This window comes from Hemiscyllium ocellatum, chromosome 15 (genome assembly GCF_020745735.1).
Source record: "Hemiscyllium ocellatum isolate sHemOce1 chromosome 15, sHemOce1.pat.X.cur, whole genome shotgun sequence".
In the NCBI taxonomy this organism is placed as follows: Eukaryota; Metazoa; Chordata; class Chondrichthyes; order Orectolobiformes; family Hemiscylliidae; genus Hemiscyllium; species Hemiscyllium ocellatum.
Genome location: NC_083415.1, coordinates 16010946 through 16022817, shown reverse-complemented (window position 1 = coordinate 16022817; position 11872 = coordinate 16010946). Strand labels below are relative to the sequence as shown.

At 38.0% G+C, this 11872-nt stretch overlaps 1 protein-coding gene across 1 annotated transcript in view; it reads right to left on the bottom strand.

The window, feature by feature from the left end:
- Positions 1 to 563: 563 nt before the first annotated feature.
- Positions 564 to 11872, bottom strand: part of LOC132822646 (ankyrin repeat domain-containing protein SOWAHA-like) — an 80268-nt gene continuing 68959 nt past the window's right edge. Inside the window, exons 6-7 of the mRNA XM_060835892.1 lie at positions 2385 to 2486; positions 564 to 620 (exon numbers count right to left, since the gene is read on the bottom strand). Coding sequence (XP_060691875.1) covers positions 564 to 620; positions 2385 to 2486 — 159 coding nt within the window. The remainder of the gene's footprint in view (positions 621 to 2384; positions 2487 to 11872) is intronic.

Here is an 11872-nt window from a genome sequence, read left to right as displayed (position 1 = left end):
AGACATAGCTGCTTCCATTTCTAATATTTAGCTCTAAATAGCTATAAATATTGCACAATATTTTAAAGTTGTAACATGGGAATCTGTGGTGTGGAAATATCCACTTCCTTTGGAGGGAAAAAGTGAAACTTTACATAAAATTAACAGTGACAATGGCTAGAGACAGATCAAGGAGACTTCGTATCTTTCTGAACAAACTCCACATAAAAATATTAATGAACTCAGGTCACATGTTCAGGTGACAATACAAGTTAATTAATTCCCACTTTTGTAATTTAACAATGTAGTACAATACAGTCACAGCCAAAAAATGACAACCTCCTAATCCAGGATATACAGCGAAGCCAGATCCCAACTTTCATCTGACACCTCGATCATCTCATAGGACTTTGATGTCCAAACTTCTCTTTCCCAACCAGTCAGTTGACTATCTCAGAAAAATAGGGGCACATAGGTCAAACTGTCTCATTCACAGCTTTCTTCAAATTGTTGGTTAAAATTTACTTGTTGTGCAAGGGTTTGGTTATAAGCTTATTTAAGTACTTAGATTTTAGATGATAAATTCAGAACTTCAAATTAAAGCCATTAGTATAAACATTGTCACTTACAGATGTGAAGTCCTTTCGATTTTCACCATTAGGTTTATATAGAAGAAAGAAAAGAAAACAGATCTTTTAAAAGAGATGTTTCTTTCATACTAAAGTAATTTGGATGGAGCAATATGCCAGCTCTCCGAATAACAACTACTGAAAACACACGACTTAATGTAACTAATGAATGTTGAACCTGCACACGTGGTGAGGCAGACATTGATTTGAAATTCAAAGGTTTACCCCATCTCCAAAGGCAAGCGTATTATCCTTAATTGCAAGGAAAATTTAAATCATTAATTAGCATGTATACCATTCTGATCAGCTAATCAAGATGATGATTGAAAGATCCAATGACAACAGCATTTTGTTTTATTTAGAAACGCAACATTTCACCTTTATACAGTGCTCCAACATCAGTAGAGGCATGACAGCAGCAGATCAACCAATTAAGTCAGGTCAAAACAAAAATGCTTTTATTTCATTTTACATTTAGCCCCTAAAGGCTAAGCTCCAGTTTCATAGGAACTGTAGCCTTTTGGTAGTCTATTCATTTTGTCACTCTTCATACCCACAGCCAAAAAGTGACAACCTCCTAATCCAGGGTATACAGTGAAGCCTGATCCCAACTTTCATCTGACACTTCTATCATCTCAAAGGACTTTGATGTCCAAACTTTTCTTTCCCAACCAGCCAGTTGACTATCTCAGAAAAATAGGTTCACATATACACCAAAAGGAAACCACCACTGTTGCCAAAAGATTCACAAACCTTTTAAGGACAGCCCATAGTTTCTTAGAATGGATTTTTTTCAGTTTTGTTAAAAAAAAGTATGCATGTTAGTTTGCTAATTGGCAATAATAAGTCATTTCCATTGCTGAAATAACTCACTTTATCACGTCAATCAACTCATCAAGAGTCAACAGAGTGAGCACAGTTGGATTTCCAGGCCTATTACAAGCTTTTGGGCAGTCTTACAGTGGTAGTGTTCCTATCCCTGGGTTGGCACATCTGGGTTCAAGTCCTACCGGCTCCATTGGTTGTAATAAAATCCCTGATCAGATTGATAAGAAAAATCTGTTATGTAAAACATTTTTGAAAATTGCAGGCTTTGACAGTGGTGTTCTGGTTTGCCAGAATCAGTCAGCCCATCCGGGCTGGCAACTTCTCATTCCAAAAGTCCATCACTTGAGACCTACCCATTTGTGATCTAGCAGCACGAAAGCAAGTACTTCTTACGTGCTTCTCATCAGGTGGAAATCTCATAAGGGGTGTTCGGAGAGAGGGCATTCAGGGAGAGCAGTCAGAGTAGGAGTGCAACAGGTAGAGGCCATCCAAATGGGGTGGTTGTTTCCAATTGTCTCAAAGTGGAGGCCATTAATTGACCATTTAAAGACCTTAATTGGTAGCAGGGCGAGATGATAGTCATTACATCTGGGCAAGAATTGAGGCAGCAAGAAGACAGTGAATTTCTCTTTAAGGTCAACTCATCCATTACGTTGCCTTCATGCTCTTCATTGTTTTTCTACATTTGTTTTAATAGCTCATTATTTCCTGGGCAGCACAAGCTCTCATTTAATTTATCTAGCTCGTTAATTTGGCATACTATCTTAGTTCCAAATTTACAGTCTAAGGGTCATTAGTTTTTTGTTGGCAAATTTCTTTAAGGTCAGTGGTGAGTGCCATTCCTTTGCCACTGACACCAAATTCCAAATCATGAAAAGTTTAAGTTGTTATATTTTTGTTTTATTTATTTAGTGCAATTACCTTCTATTTGACTCAAACATTTCTTACCTTTTTTGCTGCCAGAGATGGATCTTGCCTGAGGAGATCACACAAAGCAGTCAATTGTCCACTGGCAGCACACTTTAGCCACTCCTTTTCCAAAGGATCCAACTGCAAGAAACAAAGCATCGAGAACAGATTATTTAAAAGTACATTTGTCACTTGATAACAATCCTACCTGCTATACAGGTTTGTTGTGATTCAGTCTTGCAATAATACAGGAATATTCCAGACAAGTGATTTCTGACAACTAGTACATCCCTGAATGAAAACTTGTCACTACCTTAGATTCAATTCTGGACATCAACCTTATAAGGGTGCATACCGTAAAAATACATTCCTGCTGTGACAACTAAGTTTAATCACATCTCTTTCAAGGTCACTTCCATTATACGTCAATGAATTTCCTGCTTTTTTAATCACAGAAGCATCTTCCAGCTAGGATTGTGGTACAGTGGTTAGCACTGCTGTCTCACAGCGCCTGAGACCCGGGTTCAATTCCTGACTCAGGCGACTGACTGTGTGGAGTTTGCACGTTCTCCCCGTGTCTGCGTGGGTTTCCTCCGGGTGCTCCGGTTTCCTCCCACAGTCCAAAGATGTGCGGGTCAGGTGAATTGGCCATGCTAAATTGTCCGTAGTGTTAGGTAAGGGGTAAATGTAAGGGTATGAGTGGGTTGCGCTTCGGCGGGTCGGTGTGGACTTGTTGGGCCGAAGGGCCTGTTTCCACACTGTAAGTCTAATCTAATCTAATCTAATTGAATATGCAAGTAGCATTGTGAGCAGAGATCTGTGGAAATAAGTTATCACTAAGGCAGGTATCCTATAGTTAGGGTTCTGCACACTGCTCTTTCAGAGTACGACTTTGAAAGATTAATCTAACCACAGGTCTCTTCTCTCTGCACCAACTCAAAGGACTCCAGATAAAATTAGCCAGAGAGACTCATTCCAGTTTTCAGTGAACACTCAGACAGAGAATAACTGTTCATCTCCAAACAGAGGAGCCTAAATGACCGTGTGGAAGATGAAGAAAATATTAGTTGAATAGCTGGCTTGTGTTTTTCCTGAATTTGAAGGATGAATGATTAATTAAATCTGGATATACTTGATGCCAACATTGAAATAAAAGAGGCATATCCATTTCTCACAATTCTTCATGTGTAAATTGGATAAAAATTTAACAAACTGGAGCGTCAGAGGCTGAGGGGTGACCTTATAGAGGTATACAAAATTATGAGGGGCATGGATAGGGTAAATCGACAAAGTCTTTTCCCTGGGGTCAGGGAGTCCAGAACTAGAGGGCATAGGTTTAGGGTGAGAGGGGAAAGATATAAAAGTGATCTAAGGGACAACTTTTTCACTCAGAGGGTGGTACGTGCATTGAATGAGCCGCCTGAGGAAGCAGTGGAGGCTGGTACAATTGCAACATTTAAGAGGCATTTGGATGGGTATATGAATAGGAAGGGTTTAGAGGGAAATGGGATGGGTGCTGGCAGGTGGGACTAGATTGGGTTGGGATATCTGGTCGGCATGGAAAGGTTGGACTAAAGGGTCTGTTTCATGCTGTACATCTCTAGGACTCTAAAACATATTTACAAAATATATTGCCCTGCGACATTTGAAGAAGCAACAAAGAGGATTGATGAGGGCAGGCAGTAGATGTGATCTATAGGGACTTCAGTAACATGTTCCCCATGGGAACCTAATTAGCAAGGTTAGATCTCATGAAATACAGAGAGAACTAGCCATTTGGATACAGAACTGCCTCAAACGAAGACGACAGAGGGTGGTGGTGGTGGAGGGTTGTTTGGAGTGCCACAAGTCTTGGTGCTGGGTCCTCTACTTTTCATCATTTACATAAATGGTTTAGATGCGAGCATAAGAGATATAGTTAGTAAGTTTGCAGATGACACCAAAATTGGAAGTGTAGTGGACAACAGAGGTTACCTCTGATTATAAGGGATCTTAATCAGATAGGCCAATGCGTTGAGAAGTGGCAGATGGAGTTGAATTTAGATAAATGCAAAGTGCTGCATTTTGGGAAAGCAAATCTTAGCAGGACTTATACACTTAATGGTAAGGTGCTAGAGAGTGTTGTTGAACAACGAGATCTTGGAGTGCAGGTTCATAGCTCCTTGAAAGTAGAGTCGCAGATAGATAGGATAGTGAAGACAGCACTTGGTATGCTTTCTTTTATTGGTCAAAATATTAAGAACAGGAGTTGGGAGGTCATATTGTGGCTGTACAGGACATTGGTTAGACTACTGTTGGAATGTTGCATGCAATTTTGGTCTCCTTCTTATCAGAAGAATGTTGTCAAACTTGAAAGGGTTCAGAAAAGATTTACAAGGATGTTGCGAGGGTTAGAGGATTTGAGCTATAAGGAGAGGCTGAATTGGCTAGCGCTATTTTTCCTGAAGTGAAAGTGAAGTGGAAGCTGAGAGGTGACCTTATTGAGGTTTACAAAATCATGAGTGGCATGGATTGGATAAATAGACAAATTATTTTCCCTGGGGTGGCAAGTCCAGAATTAGAGGGCATAGGTTTAGGTTCAGAGGGAAAGACATAGAAGAGACCTAAGGAGCAATTTTTTCATGCAGAGGATGGTACATGTATTGAATGAAGTGGTGGAGGTTAGTACAATTGCAACATTTAAAAGGCATCTGGATGGCATCTGAATAGAAAGGGTTCGGAAGGATATGGACCGGGTGATGACAGGTGGGACTAGATTGGGTTGGGATATCTGGTCAGCATGGACGAGTTGGACCAAAGGGTCTGTTTCCGTGCTGTACATCTCTATGACATATTCCCATTTTTGTGCTCAAGTAGAATTAGATGCAGCCTGAGTGGAAGTGAGACTGTAAATCCTGCATTTCAAATCAGATAATGAGATAAAAATGTACAACGTGGTGACAAGGTTGCCAAAATTACATATGTACATAGCTGACTCAACTTGCAGCTTAGAACCAAGTATTGTTGGTAGTGATAGAATCCAGGAGTTGTGCTTCGTTTGTCTTTTACATAAATGACTTCGATGAGAATTTAGGAGACATGGTTAGTAAGTTTGCAGATGACACCAAAATTGATGGTACAATGGGCAGTGAAGGTTATCTAAGATTACAAAGAGATCTTGATCAATTGGGTCAATGTGCTGAAGAGTGGCAAATGAAGTTTAATTTGGATCAGTACAAAGTACTGCATTTTGGTACAACAAACAAGAGCAGGATTTATACAATTTATGGTAGGAGCCTGGGTAATACTGTAGAACAAAGGCACCGAGGGATTCAGGTACATAGTTCTTTGAAATTTGCATCGCAGATAGACAGAGTGGTTCAGGTGTCATTTAGAACACTTGCCTTCATGGTTCAGCCTTTTGAGTATAGAAGTTGGGAGCTGATGTTGAGATTGTGCAGGATGTTGGTGAGGCCTGTTCTAGAGCTGTGCGAGTTCTGTTCACCCTGCTATAGGAAGGATACTATTAACTTGGAAAGGGTTGAGAAAAGATTTACCAAGATGTTGCTGGCAATGGAAAGTTTGAGATATGAAGATAAACTGGGACTTTTTTCACTGGTGTGTAGGAAGTTGAGGAGTGACCTTATAGAGGTTTATAAAATGGTGAGGGGCATAGATAAGATGAACAGCAAGAGTCTTTTCCCTAGGTGGAGGAGTTCAAAATGAAGTAGCATATTTTTTAAGATGTGAGGAAAAAAATTAGAAAAGAGACTTAAGGGGCAACTTTCTTTTTAAAAAGAACAGTGATTTGTATGCAGAATGAACTGCCAAGGGAAGTGGTGGATGCAGGTATAGTTACAACATTTATAAGAATGCAGGCAAGCGGGACTAGTTTGATTTCAGAACATGGTCAGCACTGAGTAGTTGGACTGAAGTGTCTGTTTCAATTCAAAAAACAACAAATGCTGGAGATCACAGCGAGTCACAGCATCCATGCAGAGAGTGCAAGCTAACATTGAGTCTGTTTCTATGCTTTACGGACTCTATGACCGAGTGACAAATGCAACTTTTAATAAATTGTTCCATAACAGGAAATGTTTGCAAGTAAGATTTCTAACATACAAGTAGTTCATCTGCATAAGATTGCTGAAAGTGAGTCAAGACCAAGTGCAGTCTTTTGTTGAGGGCGGTGAATAACTAGATCAAAGCATACAAATGTTCAGTTACAAAGTGAACATTTTGTCTTTATTTTTAGATTTAATTATAGATTAGTTTATAAATTCATTTAGAATGGGAACTATTTAGGTGAACTTATAGCACCAACAACTTGCACTTATATAGCACCCTCAACATAGAAAAAAACCTAAGTGCTTCACAAAAGTGTCATCAAAAATGCTACACAAAGCCAAAAATAGGAATATTAGATCTGGTAACCAACTGTTTGATTAAAGAAGTAGGTTTAAAAGAAAAGTTTTGTTTTGTGAGGTTTTGCAAAATGGTTGTGTTTTGGATTCCTCTAATTTAAGATATTCAATAGAGCAAGAAAGTATCGCAGAGAGCATGAATGACAGATAGACAAGGACAGCAGCTACTACAGTCAGGAGAAGACAGAAAAAACGACACTGAGGAGTGAATCTATTGGAAGCTGATAATAACTTTGGACAGTTTGTGCTGTCAAGTATAAATGCTGCATATAAGTGGATTTTAAGTGTGTTAAACATTAATAAGACAATCTCTGAGTTCAAAATATTACTTGTCTACTAAATAAGGTTACTTTTCTTTCATTTCATAACATTTGTTACAATAAAAGTAATTAAACCCAACATTTTAAACAATTTGTTTAAGTTGTTCACCGGAAATTCAAATTTTGTTTTAGAATTTAACAGTCTCTGTGGAAACATTCATGGCTCATACAGGACCCAATGCTAGACCAGGAGTATGACAACATGAGGCAGTGAAGTGATAGAGAAGTGGACTGACAGAACCGGGCATCTTCAATGTGTCTGGAAGCTAGTGACATTATCTACAGATATAGTGCTAAGAGGAACCATGTAGATGAAGGCTGGAAGTGGTGGGGGCGTTGGGTGAAGTAGTACAACAGCACATCTTTAACAGATTGAAATTAATAGTGTGGATAAGAAGCACTCTAGCCATTACTGAATTGGGGAGGCAAGTAAAAAGTATTTAAAGCAAGCTTGAGAACAGGAGAATCATGGAGGAGGATGCATGCCTCTGATTTTTATTTGCTCATAAGTTGTGGCTATCACTAGAAAGGGCAGCAGCTACAATTGGTTCTTGAACTTAGTGGTTTGCAAGGCCATTTCTGACAGCAGTTAAGAGTCATTAACATTACATAATACGACTATTGTATGAATTAGCCGAGATTCATGCTAGTCTAAGACATAATAATATACATATTCTAGTCAGTAAAAGGATATACTAGACCCCAATTCTTGCAAGTCCAATATAGTCACCACTGCTCTCTCAACAAATACCTTTTGGCAAAACACTACTAATGCCAAAGCTGCTTGCCCCTTTGGGATGAGCAGCTGAGCTAGACAATTCACATCAAGCAATTTTCTGAAATACAGAAAGGGTGAGCCAGAATATGGATGACACCTCAGAGTTAATAGTATAAAAATTGATGACTGCAATTATGGTTGGATACTTCATTAATAGTAAACAAGGCAATAATCTGCACTTGCGTATATAGGCTATGCAATTAATCAGAATAATAGTTATGTATACTTTTGCTTTGGCAGTAGCATACTGATCTGAAATTACTGAAGTAGTAATAATGGAATAAAACTAGTGTAAATACACACAATTTAAAGTTTGGTTGGAAGCCAATATAAATATATGTCCTCAGCCTCTGGCTTTACACCATGTAGCAGGGCAACCTTTGTAATAGCCAATTTAAATCACATTAGAAGATATGATCTGAAATCAAAGGATACACAATAGAAAAAGGACAGACACCCCATTGTACAGCAATTAATCTACCTGAATAAATGGAATTCCTGTGGCGGATTCAATGATTGGAAAATGCAGCTCAAATCCAGCTGCCATTTCCATGATTAAAATTAGTAGGGAAAAAATAAAAAAAAGTTAGTTATTGAAAGAGGAGAATTATTTGCCCAATAAGCTTAGTGATTATATTCTTAATGCAGTGTCCAATAACTTTGCCACACATTTATTAACATCAAACGTATGCATGATATAAACATGCCATTTGGACTAACCATCTATGGACCGTTTATGCAGCACTCAAGCCTCTTCTGATCTCTTTTCATCTGTCTATATCTACCATTTTATACATTATTTCCTTTTCACCCATACTGCTCCAGTTTTCTCTTAAATGCATCTAAATACACTGCAACATTTTAACAACTCCCTGAAGTAGCGAGTTCAGCATCCTTACCACTTATTGGAACATTCAGAAGAAACATCTTTACCCAATGGCCATCCTGGTGAGTACCTTATAGCCTCTAGTTATGTTCTTCTCCACAATAATCTCTCTGTAGCCACTCCATTTAAAACTTCCAAAATTTTAAGTATCTCTATTGAATCATCCCTCAGCCTTCTTTGTTCAAAAGAGAAGGAAATCAGGCTGTCAATCCATTCGTGACAATGTATACCCTTATATTTCTTGCATCTTATTTGTAAATCTTCTCTGCACTCTTCCAGTATTTCAGTATACTTGTTTTAATATGTCAAAGGTACTGCATGCAGTTCAGGTTAAGCATGGTCTAACCAAGGTTCAATGCTGGCTCAGCATAATTACTTTATTTTTCCAATTCTATCCCATTAGAACTAAAACCCAGTGCTTGGTTTACTTTTCTTAAATCTTTTTTAATCTGCGGCACAACCTTTTGTACCTGAGATCCCAATATTCCTCTATCCTACAGACTTGCATCTTCCAAGAAATATATGACTTGCCTATTCTGCCTACCAAAATGTACAAACTTAAATTGCACTGAATTTCATTTTTCAATTGTTTCCACTTTCTGAAAGTTTATCTATCACCTGCTGTTATTTGAAGTGTTTCTTTGCATTTATTAACTCCAATTAACTCAAATTTATAAATTGTGTTTTGTCCCCACTGGAGTTTAGGAGGTTGAGGGATGACTTTATAGTGTATAAAATTATAAAGGGCATAGATAAGTTGAATAGCAAAGGTCTTTTCCCTAAGGTGGGAGAGTTTAAAATTGGGGGCATATTGGACATGTGGGGCAACTTTGATTATACATAGAGAGTGGTTCGTGTATGGACTGAATTGCCAGAGGAAGTGGTGGATGCTGGTACTGTTAAATTTAAAATATGTTTGGATAGGTACATGAATACTAAAAGATTTGGAGGGAAATGGGCCAAATGCAGGCAAGTGGAACTAGTTTGGTTTGGGAACAAAGTCACCGTGGACTAGTTGGATCAAAGGGCTGCTTCCATGCTGTATGATTCCAAGTCCCAATTGTTAATTTAAATTGTCAACACTTGGGGTCCCAGCACATTTCCCATCTTCAGCCACTCAAAAACAAATCCTTTGATTCTCAAACTCTACTGTTTTAAAATCAGTTAGCAATTCATTTAATCACATAGCTCTTAACTTAATCTATTAAGAGCAGATTTGAAAGCCTTTTCAACATCCAGAGAAATTGAAATCTTCTACATTTTCCTTACCTACTCTATTAACTCCAGAAAATGTTCAATAAAGTGGATCAAGCCAAACTTACCCATTTGAAATCAATGTTGACTAATTATTATAATTCTCATTTCTATGTTCTTCCAACTGTCCTTTAGTAAGGATTTTATTTATTTTGCTCCCATTAATGGTAAAACTGCCTGGTCTATAATACAATGAATATGTTCTGTCCTCTGCAACACCCTTCCCAATACCCCAGAAATTAGGAATTAGATAATCTACCCATCAGTCCTCTACCACAACTCTTTCCTGACCAATTACCAAACGAGTAATAATGTCTTGGTTAATTCTTCCCTCAAAAAAACTTGAGTGTGGGGATACAACCCATCTGGATCACAGTCCTTACTTTCTAGCTACACACAACCCATGTTAGCCACTAATTGTCCCTGTTAATAGCTATTCATTTTCCTAGGCTGATCATTAGCTTGGCCAACTGTTTTTCTCTTTGGGCTCCAACCCCACTTATCATTTCCTCCTTACCCTCTCCCTGACCCTACCTTCTGCATAAATACCAAACTCTTTCTAGCTACCATCGGTTCTAAAGAAGGGTCACTGGACAAAATCATTGACTCGGATTTCTCTCCATAGTGATGCCAGGTCTGCTGAGCTTTTCGGTAATTTCTGTTTTCCATACGTTCCATGTTTATTTTAATTTATTCAATACATTCCATTCTTTATTTTTATTTTAAATTCACTAATCTCATTACTCAATATCACGTATATCTGTTCTTCTCCCTGGTAATTGCCAAAGATAAACAATTATTCACATTATCTTTACCTGTGACATTATCTCATCTGTCCCATTTCATCATAGCCTTGCTCTTTTTAAAAATGTACCTGTAAAATATTTTAGAACTTTGTTTTGTTCCTCGATAAGTTAATTTCAGTTAATCTATGGCTTGCAATATTTTTATTGCTTCTCTCCTGATCACTTCCTATTTCCTATTCTCATCAGGTATTCCAGTTTTCTATAGACTGAATATATGCCTTTATTCCTATCCTTAAATTGTTGCTTTGTCTTTAATCATCCATGCAATTCCAACAATAGTTACTGTAGTTTGTTCTCTATTTCACAAAATACATTTTTCCTGCACTCTATGTTGAATATCATTTTGCTTCTCTTGTTCTACATTACTACCTGTCAATATAGTTGACCATCTTACTCTCCCAAGTTCTATTCTCAGCCCTCAAATCAGCTTTATTCACTTGAACCTCATTTTATACTTCCATCATCCTAAAAGGATATTATTGTCACTATTGCCTAGATGTTCCCCTAACTTTAGTTTTATCGTCGGGTTTAGTTCAGTCCCCATTATTAGGTTCAACAGTGACTCTTCCCTTCTTGGTTTGTTATATACTGAGTTACAAAGGTGCTCTGTACACATTCTAGGAACTATTTCTTATTCCACTTATTATCTCTTCTTTCCAATTTCAAACCAACATTTGCTGAAATCCACAGTTATTCTTTGTTTTCATTCAATCCCTTAATTTCTCTACATATTTAATATCCCATCTCCATTCCCAATATCTAAACTGATTCTGTTAGAGCTAGTTATCTTTTATTTCTGTTCTTATGGGCTCCATTTTCATCTGGCTCATGGCAATTTCCTTTTTCCACTGCCAATGTTATCCCAACTAAGAAGTTACTCTGCCTACCTGTTTACCCTACTTTTTCTAAATACGCTAAGTCCTGATTTTACTATAGACACATCTCTGATGACAAAACTGTAGACAACTCCTGATGAAGGGCTTATGCCTGAAACGTCTATTCTCCTGCTTCTCGACAGCTGCCTGACCTGCTGTGCTTTTCCAGCACCATACTCAAGTCTGATCTCCAGCATCCACTGTC